General features: G+C 35.6%; 1 protein-coding gene across 3 annotated transcripts in view; it reads left to right on the top strand.

The window, feature by feature from the left end:
- The window catches only part of CFAP47 (cilia and flagella associated protein 47), a 309,801-nt gene that overhangs the window by 132,101 nt on the left and 149,861 nt on the right, over nt 1-27,839 (top strand). For all 3 annotated transcript variants that reach the window (XM_065070474.1, XM_065070480.1, XM_065070488.1), the window contains 5 exons: nt 1,017-1,125; nt 1,989-2,215; nt 9,355-9,532; nt 22,891-23,087; nt 26,107-26,250. In XM_065070474.1, the coding sequence (XP_064926546.1) occupies nt 1,017-1,125; nt 1,989-2,215; nt 9,355-9,532; nt 22,891-23,087; nt 26,107-26,250 (855 nt within the window). The remainder of the gene's footprint in view (nt 1-1,016; nt 1,126-1,988; nt 2,216-9,354; nt 9,533-22,890; nt 23,088-26,106; nt 26,251-27,839) is intronic.

Below are 27,839 nucleotides of genomic sequence, written 5' to 3' on the forward strand. Positions count from 1 at the left end.
TTTTACAGAATGTGGTTTGTGGAAATAAAGAGATGACCTTTTGTGCAAATTATACCAGTTGTTGCAGCAGTGTTTGATCCTTTACCTTGCAATCAGTAGAAGCTAAAGTTGTCCAAAAAGTTTGTGGTAAACTAAAAAGAGGTTATCAAAGCAACGGTAATGTATCTATTAAATCTCCTGCCTAGTTCAGATAGATATATAGCTACCTAATTTAGAAATTTGTAAGTTTTTGGATGTTATGATTGTGACCTTTATAATTTTGAGTACTTTACTGACTTTTCTTTTTTGAAAAATACTTTTCTGTCTTTTACTTGCAACTTTTAAAAAATTTCAGCTACGATTCAAAGTTTTATTTCTCTGTTAATTAATTTATCTTTTCCTCTATGAAAATTTATTGTCTTCTTTTGATCTAGGTCATGTTTATGTTCACTTTAAGGCTTCTGTATAGTTTCCATTATTTTTAATGGAATCATTAAGATTTGTTAATGTCATTTCTTCTTGATGGAGGATTTGTACATGACGCTAACCTGCCTTGACTTCTGCTCTCTTTTGCTTTCTAGGGAACTGTTACTGACTCAAAATTACTGTAAATATTTTTTTTTAAAAAGTTCTTAACAGCGAAGGGCAGTGAAGTAAGCTCCTTTATATGTTTAAATTATATATGGCTATAGCACACAATTAGAATTCACTTTATTGCTGTATGTATGTGTCAGGGAAACCTCATTCAGTAAAACTGTATAAGAAGTTGGAAAGGATTCAACTCATGGAAATTTCTTTACTTTTTAGATTTAATATTGTCAGTTAAAGATATTTTATTATCATAGCAGGGCTTGAAATGATAATTTTATTTTATTTAAACATAATTTTAAGCTATATACAATGAATATATACATTATTTTACAAGTCAGATCTTAAGTGTTACTAGGATATCTTTGGTTTCAGTTTTTGTATTTTGCTTTCTGTTCTGCATGAGTTGCTTTCTGAATTGTATGGATGTGTATGTTTTTGTGTTTCAGATTGGAGAATTCTTATACCTGATAGAAGGAACAGGTGATGTACCCTTGCCTTCAGGATTGCTTCCAATGGATAGTCCAAATGTTTTGCATGTTAGCAGTACATTAGAAGGTAAAGTCAATAGAAGGGAGAAAAGTAGAACAAATCAGTCTCTCTTTCAAATATTCTTTAGTTCCCATGCATTTTTCTTGAAATCAATTAAATAAAACTGGTAAAAGCAGTTGTTCATAGTTAAGTATAAGACAGGTGTTATAGTGTAGCTATCAGATATTACTTTTAATGCTGTCCAGTCTGTTCTCTTCAGAACAGCATCTGTTGTTAGCTATCTTCCACTTTCTTGTATTGTTTTCAAGGTGGTCTACATAAACATTTTTCTTACTTTGTCTTCTTTTCTGCTTCAGAATACAGGTTGTAGCCAGATGTACCAGGCCAAGTTGTCTTTACTTAGGACTTTTCTGGTTTTGTATGCAATGAGTTTTGTATGCAATGTTGTGATTTGACAGGCGATCCAGTACTTTTGTCTTCAAACATCCAGTGATAAACTGCTGTCAGTCCTATTTCAGAAACAGTGTACCTATTATTTTAAATAATTGCTGGTGGATTCTTTCAGAGGGGATGCAACATCTTGTACAAGGATAAAAGAGTGGCTGTATTGTGTAGGTAGCAGAAAGACTTATTTAAACTTTCATTACCATCATAGTAGTACTAACACTGAAGTCTGAGAATTTTATTAGCTATCAAAAGTAACTTTTGGTTAGAGTTTCAGTCTGTGTTAATTTTTATTTCCCCATTAAGATTAAAGATTAAAATATAATAGTGGAGTAAATAGAATGTACTAGAGTAGTAGTATGTGACTAAACATCAAAGGAATTTTGTATTCTGGCTTTTCTTTGAGGGTTAGGTATATTAAATAATAATCTTTTATGTGGTTACACTAGCAGCTAATTTTTTTTTTTTTTTTTTTTTTTAAACAGGTCCAAGTGCAGTAGATCCAGTTTTATATTTGAAATGTATTCCTGCTCAGATTCTTGAAGAAAATCTGAGGATTCCATTGATCAATGAGTCAAAAGAGAGGGCTCTGGCTATTGCTGCACAACAGCAGATGTCAACAACTGAATACAAAAGAAGAAAGCTCACAGGGACTCTGCAGAGCAGTAGTGTTCGAGTTGCAACTGTATTATTAGGGCTGTCCAGAGTAGAGGTGAGAAACACAGTAATCTGTTACTGCTGTTAGTTGTTCTTGATGTGTAGGACTGGATTTTTTAAGTTTCAGGAAACAGCGTGAAGATTTTTCATACATTCTGTAATCTGACAGTTACTTATCCCAATTCCTCTCATACACTGAAATATTTTATGTGTTCATTCTGAAGCTGCTTCTCAGTGCTATTAAGAAATGCTTCCTTATAAGAAATATTTGCTACAGCTAAAACGAGCGTTAATATTTTAGTTTAGTTAGCTTTAGTAAACTAAATGTTTTAGTTTAGTTTAGTTCTGAAAAATACCCATTAATTAAAAAAAGCATTCATGCTCTATGTAACAGATATCTATATTAGTACCCTTCCTTATGCATATTGTTGTAAGAAATCAAAATTCTCAAACAGGAGATACATATATATATATGTGCATATATATATATATATATATTAAAGAATAGAATTCGGGAATAAATCAAGGAGCAGGAAAAAACTGGAATCACAGAATCATAGAATAGTTTGTGTTGGAAGGGTCCTTCAAAGCCCATCTAGTCCAACATCCCTGCATTGAGCAGGGACATCTTCAACTAGATCAGATTGCTCAGAGCCCCATCCAGCTTGGCCTGGAGTATCTCCAGGGATGGGGCTCTTGTCCTGAAATCAATACAAAATAGGTTTGGGAAACCACAGATTTTCCTTGTAAGCTATAGCTCCCTACTTATATATCATTCTATCCTAGAGATATATTCCCAAGATTTCAACATCTAGAAACAAAAAATTCATCCAAGGTAGTCCATTTAACATTCAGTTAAAAGTTGTGAATAAATTTATAATAGCAATGTTGCTATTTTCTCATGTAGAACTCAAAAGTGGCCTTCTATGGAAGACAGCCACATTCTGGGTTTTAATTTCCCTTGCGAACCCAGTGTTACCTGGCCTCAGACAGGTTGCTGGGCAGCTCTATGTTATTCAGGTTTTCCAGTTAGACTGTTCCCCGAGTATGGTTTCCAGCGCTATATGATTCCCTGTACTAAGAGGAAGAGAATTTTCCCTAGTGTCTTCATATTGCTAAATGTATGCCTTCTTTTTTACAGATAAGTATAAAAAGTAATATAAAACAAATAAAAAGAAGAAAAATGGAAGGATAGATTTAATCTGTTACTTGTTTGTAGTGGGACAAGTATTGTAACCGTGCAATCTAGTCTCAAGTGTTTTCCACTACTGTGGTAACATTTTCTAAACCTTTCATAATTGAAGTCCATTAATATCACAGTCACTTAGCAAATACTTGAGAAAAGACTTGACTGCTCTGAAGTTATGGATGTAATCAAGAAAGAACACAATAGGAACACTCTTTGTACCACTAGGTATACTAGGTTTTAATATGAGTTCTAAAATTACTTTTATCCAAGAGGAATGGAAGAAAATTAGATTAGTTATAAAATACATAATGATGGATACTAATATTGAATAAGTTATCATGTCATAAATAAATTGATACAGAGGAAGAAGTATTTTGCTCAAGAAAAACATAGAATCATTTAGGTTGGAGAAAAATCTTAACGATGGAGTCCCACCATGAACGTAACACTGCCAGGTCCAATTCTAAACCATAGAATCATAGAATGTCCTGAGTTGGAAGTGACCCACAAAGATCATCAAGTCCAACTCCTGTCCCTGCACAGGACAACCCCACAGTTCACACCATGTGTCTGAGGGTGTTGTCCAGTCTCTTCTTGAACACTGTCAGGCTTGGGGCCGTGACACTTCCCTGGGGAGCCTGTTCCAGTGCTCCACCACCCTCTGGGGGAAGCACCATATCTATACATATTTTAAACACCTCCAGGGATGGAGACTCCACCACTTCCCTGGGCAGCCTGTTCCAACACCTGACAACCCTTTCCATGAAGAATTTTTTCTTAATTTTTTCCCTGGTTCCAACTGAGGCCATTTTCTCTCGTCCTGTCACCTGTTACTTGGGAGAATAGACCAACACTCTCTATGCTACAACCTCCTTTCAGGTAGTTGTAGAGAGCAATAGGGTATCCCCTCAACCTCCTTTTCTCCAGAATGGATGGACAGAGTGGAAAATGCCTTTATTTTATTACTACTTGGTCCATTTTTTGCCTGTAAAATTAAAGAATAAGTAAATAAAAATTGCATGCTTTTGATCCCTATTAAGCTGTTCATTTTAATCGTGTTTACTTAAATTGCATAGAAAATAGTAATAAAACTAGGCTATATTTTTGGAGTCAAACTGGAAATTCATATTCAGTAACTTATGCTGTGTGTTTTTACTTGACCCATCTATACACATTGACAAAGACCCTAGATACTTTTGTATTGTGTTTTTACTGCTTCTTTTATTTACTATAATCAACAAAGATCTATTTTGATTGTCTTTAATAATTAGAGTTACTAAAAACATAAGGAATTTTCATCTCTTTCCCATAAAAGTTATTGTGCTTATCAGAACCTATTTATCCTGATGGTGTTACTACTAGGCTACTATTAGATAATGTGCAGTCAGAGTACAGAAGTGTCAGTGAGCAAGTCTGAGGAGCTTGGAAGTGGGCATTCAATGAAAAGGAGCAGGAATTTTAACTAAATCTTTATTTCTATCTTTTACTTTATAAACTGGATTAAAATAACCCTGTTAAATAGTTCTGTTAGAAATAGAATTTTAATAGTTTATTTTACAGTCTTGGGCACTGAAGGACTTACTAGCAACTAGGCTAAGTAACCTGCCATTCTCCCTCCCTGTTTTTCCAGAAATAGCTTCTACTGCCAATAGAATAAAAAAAATTTGTGATTTTTTTTTGGTGCTTAAACTTTGGTATAACCAAAAAAAAAAAAAATTAATAAACTAGCATAAAACTTAATAACGCAGTTAGACAAATTAAATAATTGAAAGACAGGAAGCAAGGATGCTATAGCAAAAGGAATCCAGACCTCAATATTTAAAGGAAAATGAGAGACTGAAATCAGCAGTCTTATGCAGTTTAATTCTATTAGTATTTACTCTATAAATATATAAAAGAAATAAAACCCCAGAAACTGAATAATAACCTGGTTTCATGCCCATTTCTGACTGATTTTTTTTTAATTGTTTTTAATGAAAAACTGGAAAGTTCTGAATTTTATTTTTAAGTATACAATTGTGTTAATTTCTTACCTCCTGAGTATATAACTAATTTCGTTCTTCCTAAAGGATTTTTAGGTAGTAGTAAAGGTAATATAGGATAGAACTCTCTGCCACTCTTAAGGCTGAGACTGGTGTTATTGTGAACAATTGCAAATTGCCTTTGTTAATTACGAAGAAGAAAAAGGCATGGGTGGGAAGTTTAGATGAACATAGCTAACAAGGGAAGAAAAAAGGGTATCTAAAAAAAGAGGGGAGAGAATGTGGAAGAAGAATACGTTTAGATTGAAGCTGATGATGGTGTTAAATAGAAGTGAATAAAAGAAAAAAGGAAATATCAGAATAACTAGAATTCATTCAGTTTGGTATGTGAGGGGAAGGATGTTGCAGGCAGTGGAGTGGAATACAAAATAACATGCCTCAGTTTTCCTTTTTTTCTAGAATTTACCTAAAGTGTCTAAGTCTCAGCAATGCTAGTAATCTACTTGTATAATTAGACATTATGATAGGAAAGGAAGAAAAGTTCTGTTCTACAAGAATCCCAAAACTAAAGCCTGCACTTCTTACTGTGTCCAGATGTGTCCTCGTTAAGCTATGAAAAGTAGTTAGGCTTCATTTTGCTTCCATTCAAATGCATGGTTTATTTAAGAGTGGGCACCAGATCTCTCTATCCTCAGCCATATTCCAGCTGTTAGGATGTTGTGCAGTTTCTTGCTATGCTGCTGTCCATGTGACTAAGCAATCCTGAGTATTTTTATCTTAGTACATGATGGTGGTGATGATGAGTTTCAGTTTAGATCAATGGAAAATGAGCAGAGAACTTGTGCACTTGAACCTATAGCTTCTGCTGCTTGGCTGATGTGACAGAATCTCATCCTACATCTGTCCTGCTCCGATCTTCAAAGTTTGTGCTCTTTGTAGTTCCCTAGGATTCAAGAAGGATTTTGTGATCTTGCATGTGATTATGGAAAAGTTGTAAGCATGGTTTGAAAAATTAGCTTTTTTAAAATTCAGGTTTGTTTGTTTGTTTGTTTGTTTGTCTGTTTTTGAGAAAAAATTAGTGTCCTTGAAGAGAGATGATACTATAATTGAAAAGTTACCTTATATACATTTTATGGGAACGAACTTTTCACAAAAGGATCTGTGGTCCCATTTCAATTTGTTGAAATTATAACTGGGACTAATGTCTTTTATATTACATCACTTATCTTTTGATATGGGATTAAGGGAGATGGCAAACATGATTGATCACAGGGATTCTGAGAGACTGAGATCTTCAAATTCTTTTATTCATGAGGAACAGTTAAAGAAGTTAATTCCTGGAAGGAGGAAATGAGGCTAAATTAGGATTTGGAAAGCAGTAATATACAAGAAAAGAGTAAGTTGCCTGAGCACTCTGTAGTAGAATCTGCTGTCCTTTGCACACAGAGAGTGCAGATGGTGAATCTAAGAAAATATCTTGGAAAATGAGTATTTGAAAAATGTCAAGTTTAATTCTTATGCCTTATATACCTTCCAATCCTTCTTTGAAAAATTATTCTAAAAAAGAAATTAATCCTGCAAATACAGTTCTTAACTGGTAATAACACTTCCAGACTTGGAATATCATGAACCATTAGGTTGATGAAGTACTTGTTGGAATCTGACTTACTGTAGCACAGCATCCTTAGACCTGCAATTGATAATGAGCATTAAAAAATATTAAATTCCATTTAACACTCACTGCCTTGAAAAATATTAAAAAGAAGGAGAGCAGCTGCAACATTTATCTGAATTGTGTCGGACATTTTCTCTTTTCTTGGAAATGTTACCCTTTGAGGCAACAAGGTTTAGTCTTGTGTGTGCTTGCAGGATTTTTTGTTTTTCCCCTTTCAAAAAGATCTAGTCTCTCATTAAATACATTTTCATCCTTTACTCTTGGACCACATACCAGGAAATACTTGAAATGTTCATAGACTATGTAATACTAACCAGCTATCTTTTTTCCTAACATATCTTTTAAAATTATGTAGAATGAACAAAGATCTTTTTGATTTTTTGATATCATCAGGTATCTCTTAAAGATAATTGTAATTTAAATATGTTCAGTGCTTCACCAAAGGTCATCTTACAATCATTTTGTCAATTAAGACTTCCCCAAACCTTTAAGTCATGTTGAATGTTATTTCAATGTTGGAAAATAATCTAATTGCCAAAATCAGGTGTAGATATGAATTAATATTTGAATAAGCAGAAGGTTAAAGTCAAATTTAAACTGGTAAATATATGATTCTTTTGGTTTGTAATTTCCAATTGCAAGTGAGAATGAGTTATCTTTTTCCCACTGGAAAGTCTTCTGTCATTTCAGGTTTATCAGAGAGAAATGGGACTTGCTAATAATATAGCAAATGAATTATTATCACATATAGATTTTATTTATTTATTGTGTGTGTGTGAGAGAGTGTATGATCAGTGAACTCCTAGTCTTGCCTGATATAAATTAATAAATAGTGAGTTCAGGTTCTCAACTCACAAAATTATTTTTGTCTTTTCTGTAAATTCTGCTTGTGCTGTACATGTGGTGCAAATACATTAAAAAAAAGGAAGAACCATGTTAATGTTTTGTTTTGATGAATACTTTTTTAGTCACATACATCTGTCCAGTTGCGCTTCATAGAACAATAATCTTGAATAATAATGTTTCTATATCTATTGTGTCAAAAAACTGTATTAGCAACTAAAACTTAACAGGTTCCCAAATTCCATATGTACTTTGTGTTTCACACCATATTGATGCTTTGGATAGATAGATTAATGATGTAAACAAAGCAATGGCAGAGTGTAGGTCTGTTTTCTAAACCCAGTGAGAGAATAAGAGTTTTCTATTAAAACAAAACAAAACAAAAAGACAAACCACCAACCCAAAGCAGAACCCCAACTCAGTTGATTTGAACAGTAATTTGACCATATTACCCTCAATAGTAATCCCTAAGAACAATCAACTTTCCTTTTAAATTTTCTTTTTGAAATCCTCCAATGGATCTCTATTCCTTGTCCCATTGCAATATGTCCTGTGATACCTGCTGTCCTGGCATTATTTAAAACCAGTAGGCTTTCAGAATAAGCCAGTTTTCCTGGCACAAACTGAATAAATATATCTGTATTTATCTCTTCCCTGGATGTTTCAAGATAATTCACGATCGTCATTAATTCAAAGACTTGTCTATAGAAAAGATGTGACTCGTTTCAAATTTTAAATTTGTTCAGTTTACAAATAATCTTGAGCATTGCAACTGTACTGTGTTATTGGATTGAAAGTGGCAATTTTGAGCAAGGATTGTATTAAATCATTGCATCATTTCTGTGATGCTATCATAGAGGAGCCACATTTATTGCATTAAGGGGCTTAGATGCCTATTTTGAGCTTGCCTTCACATACTGTGCTAATCATTTACTAATATGTTTCATGTAATGCTTTTTACCAACAGGAGGAGCTTAATTTTCCCCTAAAATTAATTCTAAAATCTTTGAGTTCTAAAATATATTGTCAACATGAACGTATCAAAGTTAGCTCAGCTAACTGTATAGTTATCCCTCAGAAAATATAAAAATAATTTTTCTTTTTCATGTTTCTTATTATTTTGAAACTTTTCAAAGTAAAAGAAGAAACATCTGTCTACATCTGATTCAAAATACATTTTTCTTTTCATGTTTGTTTTCTCTACTTTTCTTGCCTTTCCTGAATACCTATAAAGGCTTGCAGAGTGGTTTCTTGGTGGGAGGTGGTTTTACTGTAAATGTCAAAATGCATTTTTCTTAAATGAATGTTTCAGATGTATGATGTATAAAAAAATTAAACAAGACAGTTTTTATTTAGAAGAATCTCTCAACAATTTCTATTTAACTTGTCTAATTACCATTTCAGTTTTAGAATTGCACCCTTAAGCCTGTATAATTTTACATTTCTTAATCTGAAATTATTGTGAGATGATTGCTTATATGTGTACATTATTCTTTCACTTGCAGAGACATGCACTCCTGAGACCTCGTAAATTCCACTCAGAAGTGAAGCATGTGGATTACAGTGTAGAAGTAAGCATGCGAGATTTCTTTAAGGTTCCTGAGAAGTTGTCTATTCCTGTGTTGGCATCAAGCAGAGTTAATTTGAATGTTCCATCAAAAGACCTTTCACTGCAGAAAACAGGTAAGAATAGTCTTAAATATTATGAATTTGTGAGTGTTCTTCCCCTGCACCCTGACATTTTGTGGTTTTAAGTTTTTCCTGAACAGTTTCAGTAAATGATATTTCCATTCTACAAGTGATCAAATCCTCAACCTTGTCTTTGTCATCACTACGCAAGTTCTATCTTATTAGCTCAAAACAGTACTTTCCATTTGACCTTGGTTTTCTCAAAGGCACACAAACACAGAAAACTTGCTCTAGAAATTAATTTGGTTAGTTTATATGACAGATCCTGAATTTGAGCTCATTTCACACTTCCACTTCTCATCCAGTGCTGATCTGTGCTCAGATTGTGCCATTTATACCACATACCTTCTCGTTTGCCTCTTGTCAGTTAACCAGAGGGAGGAGTTAACTAATTGTATGTTATTTTGTCCCTGTCCCTCATCTGTGAAAAGTTTTGCATCAGTCTTCAGCTTTGGTCAGTCTCTCTTGCCTCTGATTTTTCTAGTATCTGAAATTTTATACTGAAATACTAATTGCTCTCTTTGCTTTGTTTGCTCTTTGTTTGATCCCTCCTTTGCTAGTTTTGGTATTTTTCATTGTTGTGGGTTTTTGTTTGTTTGGTTGGTTTGGTTTGGTTTGGTTTGGTTTTATTGCTTTATTTAAATTGATAAAGCACTCTAGGTTGCATTTCTTTAAAAGAACTTGAGCAGCTGAGGGAACTGGGGTCTTTTAATCTGGAGAAAAGGAGCCTGAGGGGAGACCTTATCATTCTTTACAACTACCTGAAAGGAAGTTGTAGTATGGAGAGTGTTGGTCTCTTCTCCCAAGTAACAAGCAATAGGACGAGAGGAAACAGCCTCAAGTTGCACCAGGGAAGGTTCACATTGGATATTAGGAAAAAATTATTCGTGGAAAGTGTTGTCAGGCATTGGAACAGGCTGCTCAGGGAAGTGGTTGAGCCACCATCCCTAGAGGTGTTTAAAAGGTGTGTAGATGTGGTGCTTTGGGACATGATTTAGGTGTGGACTTGGCAGTGCTAGGTTAACAGTTGGACTCAATGATCTTCAGTGTCTTTTCCAACCTAAACAATTATTTGATAAAATTTATATTTACCTGCTAGAGTTATCTGTGTGTGTTTATATCACAAGTAATGTAAAGTTCCACAGGTATCTGATAACAATACAAATAATTTTTGATTTTGCTACTTAAAATGTAGGTAGTAGTTTTCTTGGTAAAATTAGTGAAGACCACTAATGTGAAAAATTCATAGATTTGTTTCATCACTTCTTTTCTTCTTCTGCATGTTTCTGTGGTTCACTTCTCCCATTGTCATTTATGGTTGTATGTTTTTATACTTGTTGTATCCCTTCCGGTTTTTGTTTTTTTCTGGAAGAAAAATAAGGAATTTCTTGATTATTTCTGACAAGCCTTTTGTTACAGATTGATTACAGTATCTGTGCTGTAAGACATTCTAGGATGTCACTGGGCATGTTTTTAAGAAGATGACTATAGTTATTGCAATATTAGAAGCAAGACTAGACTGACGACTAACTACAGGGCTAGCAGTCAGTAGAGGTTGTAGAATAAATGTAACACAAGTTGGAGGCTGAAATGTTTCTGGAATAACACGGTATTTAAATTCTAGTTAAAATGCTTTTGTTATCAAGTTAAAAAGAAATTCATGTGTTTGTAATGATTGATGTAGAGACAAAATAAAAAAGATCATAATGGCTTTTTTGAGTGGTTTAGAGGGATTCTTTGGATTGCACTGTATGAGAGGGGAATACCAGCTGTGAGAGTGCAAAATCTGCTAAGGACATAATTAAACCTTCATCATGATCTCAGAACAAAGGTTGTTATCTGACCAGATGATAGGTCACTGTTGCTTAGCAACCCCTTGAATTATTTTAAAAGTTGAAATGTGAATTAACAAATCTGAAAATTTTAGAATATTAGTTGATAAAATGTAGTGAAGAAACTACATTACAGTAAGGAAGTGGTTATTTTTCTGTTAGATCATCCTGCTTCTTTATCCATTAAAGGAAATTATAGAAGTATTAGAGAGAGGGAAGTAAGCGGTGGAAAGTCAGAAACTAAATCATACTGCAGTGAACACAATATATATATATATATTTTTTTTCTTTTCTTTTTCTTTCTAGGACAATTAAATAGTTACATAAGGGAGTAGACTTGTCAGGATGATGCAGAGAACTAAATGGGGTTTTGGTAGTGAATTCAGAGGGGTAGTGATCTAAAGAACAACTGAAAATGGAAGCTGAGATAGCCAGTTGACAGCATAAAAACAAAGATGTGTTCAGTACAGAGATAGTGCTGGCTGATTTAGTGTGTTTGTCGTGCTAATGAGGAAACACAGGAATATTTACAGGCACTTAGAAAAATCTAATATTGTGGTGGAAGTCCCCAGGCAGTGTTCTTGTGGATAGAGGGAAAACATTGATCTCATCTGAAAATTTTGTTAACTTCATTATCTAAAGATGAATCAGTATTTTAGCTACAGTGGTAGCTTTCCTTAGGGTGAGAGTAACTGCTTCTCTGGCAGAATGCTTAGATTTATGAAGAAAAAAAAAAAAGGTGCAAATAAGCTAACTAAAATCAGAAAATCCTGGATCAGAATTTTTTAGACTGCAGTAGCAGGAAAAGTGTCTAGCCAATATAGTAAGAACTCTGCCAACAGGGAATTAGAAGATAAAAATCAATGCCACTCAACATATTTTTTTTTGTAAAATAGATCTTGTTAAATAACCTTATTACATTTTTAGCAGTATAACAGATCTAATAGATAAAAAGAATAGAATATGTTTACTTCTAATGTGGCATTTGATCAAAACCCAAACCGTATACTTATATGGAACTAAAATAATACATAAGCTATACTGGAAAACTGTAGCAAATTTTGTTATTGTTATTACTGGAGAGTCATCAGAAAGTGAGCGCCCTCAGGAACTGGTACATGTTGGACAATGTTAACTACTTTCCATCCGTAATTTAGACAATTATATAAAGTCTTTGCTGAGTTAGGAATAATCTAGATTTCATGAAAGAATAGTAAGTTGGAATTGCTACATAATTATAAACTATGTGTTTTAGTGCAACCAAACACGTAGTAGTGTATGGGGAACAGAGTCTGCATACTAAACCAGGTAAACAGTTAGTGAAAAGGACTGCCTGTCAACACAAAATTATTATCTCAATGAGAGCTCTTTCATAATGCTGAAATGACCAATGAGATCTACAGATAAATGAGAAGTGTCCTGAGAACTGGGGAGATGATCTTGACATAACTCATGAGAAAGGTTCTTGACCGTAAAGCTTTAATACTTTATAAACCAAAGGATAGTGATTGAGCATTTGGAAACTTGTGTTAGGCATATTTAACATTGAAATAAGTTGCCCCTTTATTAGTGGTGTGTTATTAAAGAATGAGAAGGCAAAAATGTCAAATGGAATTAAAATAATAGCTCCAGATTTTAAGCAACAGAGAAGTATCATCCAAAATCAGCTCCATGCTTCACCAAACAAATAAGTTGCTGGTTTCCTTGGATAAAACGTCCATAGAAATGCTTTGACTGTCTTGCCTCATCTGTCTCTGTATGTGTGTTTCCAGAACAAAACCAGTACAAGTTACGCTTGATCCCAGCTTTTAGCTAATGGATTCTATCTCTTTATTTTCCCATCTTTCTTGCTCCCCTTGCTGTAGTCACTTATGAGTCAGAGAGTCATTCATTTTGTGCTTAGTGATAAAAGGAAGATGTGACATTAAAGTTGATGGGCAAATTGTTGTGTGAAGAGTGAAGCTATATACACAAGGAATGACAGCTAGGACAAAACAAAAGGGCCATAAGACTGTCAATATTAGACTATAGAATCATAGGTCACAGAATGGTTTGGTTTGAAGGAGACTTTAAAGATCAGCTAGTTACAACCCCCCTGACATGGACAGGGACACCTTCCATTCAATCAGGTCACTCCAGGCCCATCCAGCCTGGTCTTGAACATTTCCAGAGAGGACGTACCCACATTTCCCCCCCTGAGCCAGAAGACAGGGATGAAGAGCAGAATGAAGCCCCAGTAATCCAAGAGGAAATGGTCAGATACCTGCTACACCACTTGGACACTCACAAGTCTATGGGGCCAGATGGAATGCATCGAAGGATGCTGAGGGAGCTGGCAGAGGCAATCGCTAAGCCACTTTCCATTATCTATCAGCAATCTTGGCTAACTGGGGAGGTCCCAGTTGACTGGAAGTTGGCTAACTTGATACCCATCTACAAGAAGGGCCAGAAGGAGGATCCGTGGAACAACAGATCTAACCTCAGTGCCAGGCAAGGTCATGGAGCAGGTGATCTTGAGTAGCATCAAACAGCACATACAAGAAAATCATGTGATCAGGCCCAGTCAAGTTGGGTTTATGAAAAGCAGGTCCTGATCTTCTACAAGGTGACCCACCTAGCAGCTGAGGGAAAGACTGTGGATGTTGTGTACTTAGACTTCAGTAAAACCTTTGGCACCATATCACACAGAATTCTCCTGTAGAAGCTGCAGATCATGGCCTGGATGGGTGTAGTCTGCGATGGACAAAGAATAGGCTGGAGGGCTGGACCCAAAGGGTTGTGGTGAATGGAGCCAAACCCAGCTGGTGGCTGGTCATGAGGGGTGTTCCCCAAGGCTCAGTACTGGTGCCAGTTCTGTTTAATCTCTTTATCAATGATCTGGATGAGGGGATTGAGTGCACCCTTAGCAAATTTGCAGACAACACCAAGTTGGGTGGGAGTGTTGATCTGCTGGGGGCATAGGAAGGCCATACAGTGGGATTTGGACCAGCTGGATTGTTGGGCTGAGGCCAGTTGTATGAGGTTTAACAAGGCCAAGTTCCAGGTCTTGCACTTGCGTCACAGTAACCCCAGGTAGCTCTAAAAGCTCAGGGAAGAGTGGCTGGTAAGCTGCCTGGCAGAAAAGGCTGTGAGAGTGTTGATTGACAGCTGGCTGAACATGAGCCAGCAGTGTGCCCAGATGGCCAAAATGGTCAACAGCATCCTGGCTTGTATCAGGAATCATGTGACCAGCAGGACTAGGGAAGTGATTGTTGCCGCTGTACTCAGTGCTGGTGAGAACCCATCTTGAATACTGTGTTCAGTTTTGGGCTCCTCGTTATAAGAATGAGGCACTAGGGAGAGTGCAGAGGAGGGTGACGAGCTGATGAGGTGTCTGGAGCACAAGTCTGATGAGGAGAGCTTGAGGCAACTAGAGCTGTTTAGCCTGAGGAAAGGAGGCCGAGGGGAGTCTTTATTGCTGAGGTTGTAGCATGGAGTGTGTTGGTCTCTTTTACCAAGCAGTAAGTGATAGAACAAGATGAAATTGCCTCAAGTTGCACCAGGGGAGGTTCTGATTGGATATTAGGAAAAAATTATTTGTGGAAAGGGTTGCCAGGCATTGAAACTGGCTTCCCAGGGAAGTGGTGGAGTCACTGTCCCTGGAGGTGTTTAGAAGGCTTTTGGATGAGGTTCTTATGGACATTGTTTAGTGCTAGGATTCGGTTATGTTTGGACTCCATGATCCTGAGGGTCTCTTCCAACTGAAATGATTCTGTGATTCTATAACTCTAATTTCTCTGGGCAATCTCTTCCAGTGTCACCCTCACAGTAAAGAATTTATTTCTAATACCTAATCCAAATCTACTCAGTTTAAAGCCATTATCCCTTGTGCTATCCTTACCTGCCCTTGTAAAAAGTCCCTCACCATCTTTCTTGTAGACCCCCTTTAGGTACTGGAAGGCTGCTATAAGGTCTTCCTGGAGCCTTCTCTTTTCCAGGCTGAACAACCACAATGCTCTCAGCCTGATCTCATACGGGAGGCAGTCCAGACCCCAAGCATGTTTGTGACATCCTCTGGGCTCATATCGACAGGTCTATGTACTTTGTATGCTGGGTGCTTCAGAGCTGGACACAGGACTCCTGGTGGGGTCTCACCAGAGCAGAGCACAGGGGCAGAATCTCCTCCCTCGACCTGCTGGCCACGCTCCTTTAGATGCAGCCTGTAACCTAGGGTAAAACTTTTACTCATTATGCAGCGATATTAAGGTATACCTGCTGCTATAATTCATTCTTATCAAACCTGTCTTTTCTGTTCTGCTTCCTTTTCTGTCCCATGAAAGCTTCGACTTCTAATGAAATAGAGAAAATTAAGAAAGGGTTGTGATAAGCTTTTCAGCAACATAATCAGCAAGTTTAATGAAGTGACTGTCTTACTACACAGAAATCCCTTTGTTATAGAACAGATTTAAGGCTTTTTTGACCTGTTTTTTTTTTTCCCCCTTATCTCTTTTTGTCTTCTATTTATATGAGTACAGACTAGGCTAAATGTGGAAATAACAAGATATAATTGTGTTATGATCAAATGTTGTCATGTGTCGTGCCTGTTGATGTTGGAATGGGGAAGATATTTTTTCATATTCTACACCTCTAAGTAAGGACAGGGGTTTTTATTCTTATTTTTGTTTTCTATAATCTGCCAAACACTAACAGTATGTAGATTACTTTTCTACCAGTAATAATGACCAGTATGTAGATTGTACAACATAAATACTTTCTATTTGATCACTTCGTTATATATAACATAATTTCATTTAGAGGAGCCCAGTGAATACTTAGGTTGGCATGACTATTGAATTTTAGTCTGATATTTATTGGCAATTTAAAAAAAGAAAAAAAAAATACCACACCTTAGTATGATATCTAAAGATATTATTCCCACTCCTTAGCAGAGGGGGTATCAGTTTCATGTTCTGCCCCAAAACCTACATCTTCAGCAGCAACACAGTATCCCCACACCTAATAGTTTTTGATTCCATGTTAATTTAAGAAAATGCTACCTATTAGTTACTAAGTCTATAATGTTGATCTGATCTCAGTATTTTTCTAATGCAGACTATAATTTTAGTTAGAAATAAGTGCCGTATATTTTCATTGCCATACTTTGCGATAAATAAAGTGCAGAACAAATAATGATCAAAAATTAAATTTTGAATCATCAGTTGGCATGCATCTTTCTTAATGTCAGACTTGAAAAATACTTTTTAATTTTTTCCTTTTGTGTTTTATATAGTCAAGTCAGGTAGCTAAGTAAAAATATTTGCCTACACTATCATCTATAGATCGACTTTTTATGTTAATAATATTTTATAATCTCTCTATATATTTTCTTGATAATTATATGCTATGTTTTTACATTTACATTAATATTTTTAATGACCTTTGGTCAACTTTTTTTCCTTTTTAAATGTTGTCTCATATACTTGATCAGCATTAGGGTTTTGTTTTTTTTTACTCTTTTATTTATTTCCCCAAAGCAATTTCCTAGGACTTTAAATCTGTTGTTCAATAAAGCGTTATTGGTAAGTCTGTTGTTTCATCCTAGCTTTCCATGGTCCCCAAGCTGTATAAATTTTCCTGCATCTTAGTATTTTTGTTTGTTTGTTTTTTTTTAATAAAGCCTTGGTCTTTTACAGCAAGTTTACATAGTTATTGGCCAATAACACAAATTTTGTTATTTCATTTTACTGTTTACATTTTGAGGTTTTATTCTAGCTCTATATCATGTTAAGACTTCCAGAGTTAAGTTCTGTGACTTAACTGACACTATACTAATAAAAATTAATTACATTTGGTGGTTTTAATAATTCAGAATAGTGAGGCACAAATGGGATTAAAAAGTGTAAGTGGTAGCATTCGTTTTTACTCTTTGTTCATGCAAAGTCTCTATTTAAAATATAATTCTGTTTCAAAATGTGGCTCTGAAAAATTGTGATATGTCTTTATCTTAATAGTTTTCATTACAGGTATATCTATTGAATAGCTGTTTCTACTATACATGTATTAGTAGAAAGTTGGTTTGGTTTTGCAAAAGTGAGAGGGAATTAAACATTAGTCTGAATGCATTTCTTTTGTGTTTAATACCTGCAATAAGAAATTCAGTGGAGTTGTATTTGCTGCAAGCCTTTTTGTACAGTGAAAAACTTTTAGAAGGCCTCTCTCTTCCGCTGCTGTGGTGAAGAAGGATGTCAGTCCTCAGAAAACATTTCAGAGTATCATTTACCTCATTCTCTGATCAGAGTTGAGATTCAGAAAATTCATTGAAACCCAGAGTCTGCCTAGAAGAACAACATGTGGATAGACAGCAAAGGCTTCAAGCGTTCTTGACAAATGAAGCCTTTAGGGCTCAGGATATTGATATGTGGTTTAGGTTTTTGTCAGTGAAATATGACATTTGCTTGCATCACTGTCAGTGTCAAGGCTTATGTTTCTCTTTGGTGCAGTCCTGAAACCACTGCATTTGTGAGGCTTAGAAGATACTGCTTTTAGACATAAGTTTTAGAGAGATCTTAGCTTTGTCTTTGTTGTGATTTTAGATAAAGAGACTTTGAATTATTACTCTACTGTGTTTTTCTCATAGAATCGTAAAATAGAATCATAGAACAGCTTAGGTTGGAAGAAACCTTCAAAGGTCATCTGGTCCAATTCTCCTGCAATGAGCAGGGGATGTTTCAGTTCTCAGTGTAGTACTTTATAACTTGGCTAATCCTTTTCAGTGGTGGCTATGCACTGGATAACTTCAGAAAGCACTTTAGCTTTACCATATTTCTTAAGTTGCATCAAGCAAACTTTTTACTTGGTAACACTACAGTTGCCCATTGACATAGTGACTGTATAGACTGCTTGTTTCTAAAGCTTTTATGTGTATTCTTCAGAAATACTAAGGGATAATATGTATTAAACAACCATCCACCAAGAAACTCTTTGTTCTACTTTATTGTAGTGCCACACAGCTCTTCACTGGCTGCTGAATATAATACATGAACATGGCTGCTGAGTATTCATAACAAGACTTTGAAAAAAAGTCTCTGCCATTTTAATTTTTAAATAAATTAAGGAAAACCTGTTCTCATTCATTTTTTTTTTTTTTTTTTTTTTTTCCCCAGTAGATCTTCCTTTTCTGATTGATCAAGTGTATTTAACTGTTTGGTGAGATGTGTACGATATACTGTGTTTAAGTGGGAATAAAGAACCAATAAACAGTAGGTTTTTTTTATAAACTCTTCTACAAATCTGTTGTATTCACATAAAGTGAAAGAAAAATCCACAAATAAACATACGCAGTGATAGCAAAAACATATCAACACTTATTAAAGGATGTAAAAGAATGGTTGCTTTTTCAAGAATTCTGAGTAGAGTGATATTCTAGTTCAGATGAGCTCATTTGAAAACCTGATGTTTCACCAAAAGTCAGAAGAGTCTGGGCTCTTCAGTATAGTTAGTTATTTAACCTTCTAGGTGTCCATACCTGCAAATTCAGTCTTCAGGTTAATTTAACCAGCTATTAGTGACACATGCACAGTGTCAGAGGCTTAGATAAGTTCACTGTGAAATTTAGCTTTGAGCTTCTGAATAGACAGAACCATCACTGCTGAATATAAGCAAATATAATGTGCAAGTAGTTGACTAACCGCTGTACGCCTGCCTTCAGAAATAATGCCAACAGATCGTGATATGGAAGAATAGCATTTTATTCTTGTTCTTTCCCTCCTCCCACAATTTGTAACAGGGATAAACAGAGACTACTGACTGCTATTATTACTAAACTCTAGATTACTTTTTCTTGCATTTTAATGTCAGAAAACCTGTCCTTTTCTTTGAAAAGTACTGTTTGTTGGCTAATGCAGTTAGAGGTTTAACTTCAGGTGAGGAGGAATATCTAAAATGAATTGTAAGATGGACTTCATTAATTCCAGGTGGTAATCAGGTTGTCTTTTGCAATAAGTAAATGGCAGACAAGATGCCAGGCAGTTGCCAGAGAACAAGACCAACACCTATGTACTGTGATTTAGTTTTCCAAGAATGTGTGATGATATTACACACCAAAAGTTTTGCTTTTGCAAATATCCCTGTTTTGACAACTGTCTCACAACTCAACCCAATCCAGATCTTGAGATTCAGGATCAAGTAAATGTTTCCCATATTTGTCTAACATAAATCTATAAAACAGAACTGTTTGCCTATTACGCATGAGGTAGCTCCCCATCAAACAGTAAATACACTGTCTAGGAGAGGAAACTGTACCAAACCCCTATATTGTTCTGCCCAACTTTTCACTGTTGGAAAAATGCTGGCTGTGTCATTCGTAGATGCAGGCTGTGCTTCCTGTTACACAGAAATAACATAAATGCTGCCCATTGCTTACTGTTACTATTTTTGTCTTAGAAATTGTTAGGCCAGTTGTGACTCCCTGTATTATTTTCATTAAATCTTTGAACTAATTCTGAGACTAATCTTTGCTGAATATCTTGTAAAACTGAGAAAGAAGAAAAGATGCTAAGGTGAGAAGATTTTAAGCCCAGTCCACTTTATGGTATTTAAAATTAACATGAATAAAACATTTTGCAGAATAAAAACAACCTTCACTTGTAATTCACAGGCAAGTGATTTCTGTAATCATTTGGATTTGGAGATCGTCTCACTTCAGAAACAATGTCTTATTGCACTAAATACTTACCATGTTAAATAAACATCACCAATTCACTTGCTTTCCTTTTCATTGATTGTAGTTTATCTTAGAATTTCCATTATTCAACTGACCTTTTTCCAATATAATTTTAATGCATAGAAACAAATACTTCAACAAAAATAATGCCAAAATAGTATTAAAAATATGAAACAAGATGGGTAGAAAAACTCTTTTTGGTTTTCTTTTTAATATTTTCTATAGAAGGCATTTCTGTTGGAAAGTATGCATTTCAGAAATGGGTCCAACTCAGTGGAAGATGTCCCTAGTTATTAGTAATTACAATTTTCATTTAGTGCAAGAACGTAAAGCTCCTGCAAAAATATTTTGGAACTCCTAAAATACTGTATGATCTTTCTTCAACTACGTGTTGTAAACATGTACTTGATCTTGAAATGCAAGTATTTAAAATGTGTGCTTTAAATTTTAAGTAAATGCTTTGTTTCAACATCCTAAAATAATTCTTGTAGACAGAGAAAATTAAGGACTGTTCTAATGAACTGAAGAATAGAAAGGACAGTTTCACTCTTTTCATAACTGACAAACTCAGGTCACCTTTGCAGAAGATAGCCAATGGGGATAATAACTTGGTGACAAAACAGAAAAAAAAGCAATAATTCAGAAATTACAAGGCCATTAATCTTGTTTTTAAAAGAGAACAAACTAATTTATTTCAGAGAGGGTTAAACCTGAGGTGCAATTTATAATCTTTTTGATAGCCTGGTAATGTCAAAAGATTAATAATATCATTCCGTATGATTTGTTTCTTGAACTTGAGCTATTTTTGTGAAAAATCTGAAATAGTGATGACATAAGGCAACAAGAAAGCTCCAATTTGCTGTTCGTTTACAGAGAAGTGAGAACTGCATACATGAGGAACACCACTTCGTGAAATAGAATGAGCAGCATCGCAAATGAAGATTAATTGCACTTTCAAAATTCAGTAGTTATCATTGAAGATGTTAGAATAGTTCAAGTCCAGTTGTCATACAAAACATCAGAAAATAAGACAAATTAAGGAAGAAGAAGAGAAATTCCACAAGAATTTGTCAGGTGTTCCCCCTCAGGGAGGTGCAATTTGCTTGGAGATCTATCTGTAAGGTTCTGTTGTGTCATCACATTGTCCCTGACCTTCCTCATTATTTTCTCCAACTTAAGGTGTTGATTTCTAACCTTGGAAAACGGTGAACAGAAACATTGTTGCATAAAAAACTACAGTGAAGTTTTTACAGCTGCAGTCTTCATGTAGTTTTTCAGGTTTCTTAGAGACTCCGGGGAATGTTGCAGTGGTGAACTCTTTTTATTGCCAGTCTCTGAAATTCCTCACATGCCTTCCCTTCTCCTTTGACAAGTGTCCTACAAGGGTTAGTGAAGGTCTTAAAATACCATGAAAGAATCTAATCCTTTCTGTAAGCAAGGCCAGAGGAGTCTTTGCAGCAGAAGTGTTAGACCTAGCTGTGTCCAGATATGGACAGCATTTCACAGACTCACAGAATGTTTGGGATTGGAATGGACCTCGAAAGATCACCTAGTCCAATCCCCCTGCCAGAGCAGGAACACCCAGATGAGATTACACAGGAATGTGTCCAGGCAGGTTTTGAATGTCTCCAGAACAGGAGACTCCACAACCCCCCTGGGCAGCCTGTTCCAGTGCTCTGTCACCCTCAATGAGAAGTTTCTTCCCATGTTTAAGTATAACCTCCTGTGTTCCAGTTTGTACCCATTGCCCTTAGTGCTATCATTGGTTTTCACCGAGAAGAGCCTGGCTCCATCCTCGTGACACTCACCCTTTATTTATCTGTAAACATTAATAAGGTCACCCCTCAGTCTCCTCTTCTTCAAACTAAAGAGCCCCAGCTCCCTCAGCCTTTCCTCACATGGGAGATGCTCCACTCCCTTAATCATCTTCATTGCCCTGCGCTGGACTCTCTCCAGCAGTTCCCTGTCCTTCTTGAACTGAGGAGCCCTGAACTGGACACAATATTCCAGATGCGGTCTCACCAGGGCAGAGTATATGGGAAGGAGAAACTCTCTCGACCTACTAGCCACCCCCATTCTAATACACCCCAGGATGCCATTGGCCTTCCTGGCCACAAGGGCACCGTGCTGGCTCATGGTCATCCTGCTGTCCACCAGGACCCCCAGGTCCCTTTCCCCTACACTGCTCTCTAACAAGTCAGATTTGTCCTTAAGGACATCTTCCTTACTCTAGAGATTACTGTGGGGAGTTATTCCTACATTCTGTGGATTTGAAAAATGGGACTTGTCATGATTTTGTTCCAGTTTGCACACCCCAAGTATTTTTGGAGACTCAGACTTTCAGTCCAAAATTGTGCATAGGAAAAGTCTAATGAATAGCTCTCATGAGAACTACTAAACTCCACAGAAATCCATTGTTGTTGGGGCTACCGTTAGCCAAATATACTATATTGTTGTTGATCTCTCTCACGATAAGTGTTGATAGAAGTATAATAACTACTCTACTTTTCTGATATTTACAGAAATGTGTATACATTAACATTTTCTACTACATTTAATAGACCTTTTAGAATACTTCTCTCTGTGTGCTACTAAAAACAATAGAAAATATTGTTTAGATGCTAAAATATACCTTTTCCTAGGAAAATAAAAAAATGTCTATGCTTAAATGGTAACAGTCCTAAGATTCTATTGTTTGTTTAAAATTGTTGCATGTTGTGGTCTCCTACAGTTTATTGGAACTCTTTTCAGATTCTGCATGTGAATTCAATGCTTCTGAAAAGCTTTACAACATCGCAATTTCTTTGTTTTGTTTTTAGATAAAAGTGATGCAGTTGAGCTTCCTATAAAATTCATTCCTCAAAATGCTGGTTGCTACCATTGTTGGATTCTTCTAAAATCCTCCTGTGATGTTCGTGTCTATGAGATTGAATGTGTAGTGAATACAGACCATGCTGAAGCTGAGCTTGAATTTGTAACTCCAGCTTACCAGCCAGTCATTCAGGATATTCCAATAGTAAGTTCACTTTACTACTAGAAACTAAACTAAGATTCGGGATTTTGAAAAACTTGACTCCAGATCAGTCCTATTAAATTGTATGGTTGTAAAATGCACAAATGCATGTAAATACTGAACTGAGTATTATTATTCAAGTCCATATTGGACATAATATAACCTGTTAGGAAATATAGTTTCTGGTAGTTCTTAAAGTAAATTATGAGTTGGTGGGTTTATTTCTGATGTTTCACTTCTGTCCTGATAAATGTTAATTAATTAATAATGTTGTCACACTGAAAGTGAAAAAAGAGTTGTTTAATCTAGGAAATAAAAGTATTGTTTCTCAAAAAAAAAAAAAAAAAAAGGAGAGATTTGAGGAATAAATAGAAGAACTAGATTACATACAATTTAAAAAATAGGGCAAGCATAGGCAGTATAACACATATAGTTTTATCATATCAATTTTGTATATGAAACCTTTGAGAAGTGAGACCAGGGAGCAAATATCCCTCAGAAAAGTATTGCTCAAAATTTAGAGACATTTTTTAATTTAAAAGAGGAAAAAAAAAAATGATAGGGAAGGAGGTTAAGCTGAGAGAGAAATGATAAAGATTCTTTAAACAATAAAACAGTAAAATATTTCTAGAGATTTGAACTGTGGTTTGGCCTGTGTACTTGATGTAACCTTTTGATATTGGAGCCACTGAAGAATACTAGTGTGTTAATTTATAGAAAAATTGCTATGAGATTTTGTAGACAAGAGCAAGGGCAGACACGGCATGGAGACTTGATGTCCAAGGAAAGACCATACTGTGGATGCTCTGTGAAAGTAGATGAGGAACTATTTCATTAAGAAAGAAAAGTTTAAGTGACAGAACCAGAACAAGAATCCACCTGAATCTGAAATATGTGATTGTTTAGTTTTTTAAATGGGAGTCAAGGCTGAACATTTGAAGTTTTCATAATTCTCACAAGCTTCAAATGAATGTAATTGTTCCATCATTCACTTTAAGCCTCTCCAGTGAAAGAGGTACAGGTCGTATACATGCAGCCTTATTATGCACCTTGGATTTACTCACCTATCTTCCTGTGAAAAGATTCTGACTCCTTTAGCATTGATTGTGTTTCTCTTTGACTTAACAGGCTTCAGATAAGATATTGCATTAAGCAGAGATCTTATAAGAATTAGATTATTGAGTAATTAAAACTGTTAATGCACAAGTTCAAGGGAGTAAAATTTAACCAGTATTTTATTTTCATTTTCTAATGTTTGTGTTTGACCTTAATATCTTTCTTCAGAAGATATTTTTAGACAAATTCATGCTGCATTAGAAAGATTTGTTACAGAAGAATTTCAAAGTGACCAGGTTTGTCAACTAAATTTCTCCAGCTGACAAGTTTTTGTGCTCAAGATTAAACAGAAATTCTTATTGGTGTAATCATCACTAGTGTGGATGAAAGGCAGCATCTAATACCACTAGCACCAGAAATCATTGAACATAAAACAATTTATGTCCCAAATTTTGGCTGTCCTCTTTTCCTTACCAAAGAACAATATGGTGATATTTTTCCTCTATCCACCTTTTAAAAAGGTAGATTAGCAAAGGGTGATGACCTGCCAGTTTTAAAACTGATCAAGCTGTTTTCCAAAAGAATCAAGTTGTTCCTGGTGTTGTGGAGAAAAAAAAGCATGAGAACAAAAGTAATCTTTTGATGCCTTTTTTCCTCTTTCAATTTATCTTCAACCTGAAGATACCAGTTAAACACCAGTTAATTACTTTTTTTTTTTTTTTATTTCCCCGTTTTCTGCCAGACATGATGTAACTCTTGTTATTACAGAACTGGAGACCACAGTTGCAGAAGTATTTTAAAAAACTGAGACACTATACAAATAGATTTCAACATTCCAAACAAGCATTTGTGCTCACCTTCTAGGAAATTTACCTCTTAACAACTAAGAATTAAGTATTAATCATACATATTAATTAGACTTTAGTTTTACGATATTGAAGGTCTTGTGCCATGCCATGGGGTTAGCTCTGATGACCACAAGTGGTGGTTCTTAGTCTTTGAGCTCAAGATAGCTGAGCTTGAGAGACTTTCAAAGAAGGAAGCGAGGATTGAAGTATAATCTCTATTCCCTGAAATCCATTGTTTATCTCTGACATTTATATACAGTTTTCCATGGATGAAGGCCATTATGGGTCAAAGGATTACTTCCTCTTTTCATAAATCAGATCAGTCTTCTCTGGTTTTTACAAGGCAGGTCTTCATTCTCAAATGCCAGTTTATTTTCTTTTTTTCAAATGGGTATTAACCTTTTTGCAGACTGAAGGTTTGGTCATGTAGTTCCTTCAAATAATAGGAGTCTGGATAGCATTATCTTATTTTTACTATTTTTATACAGCCCACAAACCTGCATTACAAAAGCTCGCTTTCTACTATAAACACGCACTCTTGTGATACCTCTGGATGCAAGACAAACTTGTCTTAATAGCCTTTCATACTACTAAGGACAGGCATTCTTTAACATAGTTTAGTCTCCTGAAAGATCAGCTTCTGAGAACACAGGACTGCAATTACTCCTTTGGAGATGAAGTCCTTAATTCGTAAGCAAGACTGATCCTGTAATACAGTCAGCAGCCAAATTAGACAGTATATGCTAGTACACTACATCAGCACTTCAGAGGCACACTAAGATTTTCTACAGATGGAAAAGGGACAGAATTTTGAGAAGCATTAAACAGTACAGTAAAAATACTTGTAAATGTACATATTCTTCTAATGAGTATTTCCGCTGACAGTATTGCTGCTGATAGTGTGGGTACCAGTACCTCTGGCTGCCAGGAATAAGGGATTTATTATTAGCTTAATTCATTTTTGAAATATGCTTTACTCTCCCCAAAGGTACTCAGGGCCAGTACTTTGGGAAAGTAGATACTGTGCTCTGGTTTGATGCTAACTGCAAGTAAAAGCTGCAATGCATGTTAAGAGCTTTCAGTGCATAATCTAATTTACATCTTTACTTTGATTCCAGAATAACATGTCTAACCACGAGTGGAAACTTGAAGCAATTTTGGAAGGACATGGTTTTTATGGTCCTTCTCTAATAAATGTGGGCCTAGGTGGAACAGCTCTGTATCCTCTCATGTTCAAGCCTGTCACTGAGTGCATAACAAAGGTAAGAGGAAAATTAGTTTCAATATGTGAAAAGGATGTATCTGTCAATAACATTTGAAATAATGTTATAATTATGAAAATGCTTAATCACTTACTAACATTAAGTACCTGCTTGAGAGTCAGAAATTGAAATATTGCCTACTAGCTGAATTAAAAAACAGAAGAACTAATTTGCAAAGCTGAAGATTAGTTGTTGATTTCCTCACCACCCATTATTATCTCTTCCTTTTTTGGTCTTCTACAAACCCCCCATTTTAATGAAATAACCAGTTACTCTGTAGAGATTCTGAACTTGAATCATAAAAATGTACATTGTGCTAGTCTGAATTTAAAGACATATATTAAATTGTATTTTATTACCTAAGTACTAAAGTGGTAACATTGGGTATTTCTCATTGCATGCAGACATCACAAATGAATTTCACAGAATCACAGAATGTTAGGGATTGGAAGGGACCTCAAAAGATCATCTAGTCCAATCCCCCTGCTGGAGCAGGAACACCTAGATGAGGTTACACAGGAATGTGTCCAGGAGGGTTTTGAATGTCTCCAGAGAAGGACACTCCACAACCTCCCTGGGCAGCCTGTTCCAGTGCTCTGTCACCCTCACTGAGAAGAAGTTTCTTCTCAAATTTAAGTGGAACTTCTTGTATTCCCGTTTGTACCCATTACCCCTTGTTCTATCATTGGTTGTCACCAAGAAGAGCCTGGCTCCATCCTCGTGACGCTTACCCTTTATATATTTGTAAACACTAATAAGGCCACCCCTCAGTCTCCTCAAAGCTAAAGAGCCCCAGCTCCCTCAGCCTTTCCTCATAAGGGAGATGCTCCACTCCCTTAATCATCTTTGTTGCCCCACACTGGACTCTCTCCAGCAGTTCCGCGTCCTCCTTGAACTGAGGGGCCCAGAACTGGACACAATATTCCAGATGTAATTTAGGTGACCGGTACCTTGTTTCATAAAATAATTTCTGTTACAATTTAAGCCATTACTTAGAAGCTGCTTTTTCCATCAGAGTATTCACTATTTTGAATGCTAAAATGAAGAGCAGAGCAAAGGCTATGAAGCCTTTAGCAAGATGCAGTATACATATTTTTGCGTGTATACTAGCTGAGAGATTTTGACTGCAGGTTGTTATTCAAATATGTGAATTGCAAAGACACACACACAAAATGTTCCGTCAAACATTAGTGACACTTCTACATGCATTAATAACTAAATATAATGAAGTTTAGGAATCTAGTATTATAGAATTATCAAAAGACAAAAGCCCCGAATCCTTTGACTACAAAAAAAAATTATGAAGTATATTTTTCTTGAAGGACAGGTGGAAATGATTGAGCAAAATTATATTTTATATGAAGACTAAGGATGCATGAGAACATATTTACTTGGGTATTTGTTTTCCAGGAGGAAACAGAGAAGTATAAAATCTAGAACATGAAGGCTTTATATTGTTGATTTTCATAATTTAAAATAAATAAAAAGAAAAGCTTTTATTTTTTTTCATATTTTTCTCTGTTTAACAGCAGAATTTACTTTAGACCTAGAAATGTGAATAGGAACACCTTCTTGTGAGCAAGTTCTGT

The sequence above is a fragment of the Columba livia genome, chromosome 1 (genome assembly GCF_036013475.1).
Source record: "Columba livia isolate bColLiv1 breed racing homer chromosome 1, bColLiv1.pat.W.v2, whole genome shotgun sequence".
Lineage (NCBI taxonomy): Eukaryota > Metazoa > Chordata > Aves > Columbiformes > Columbidae > Columba > Columba livia.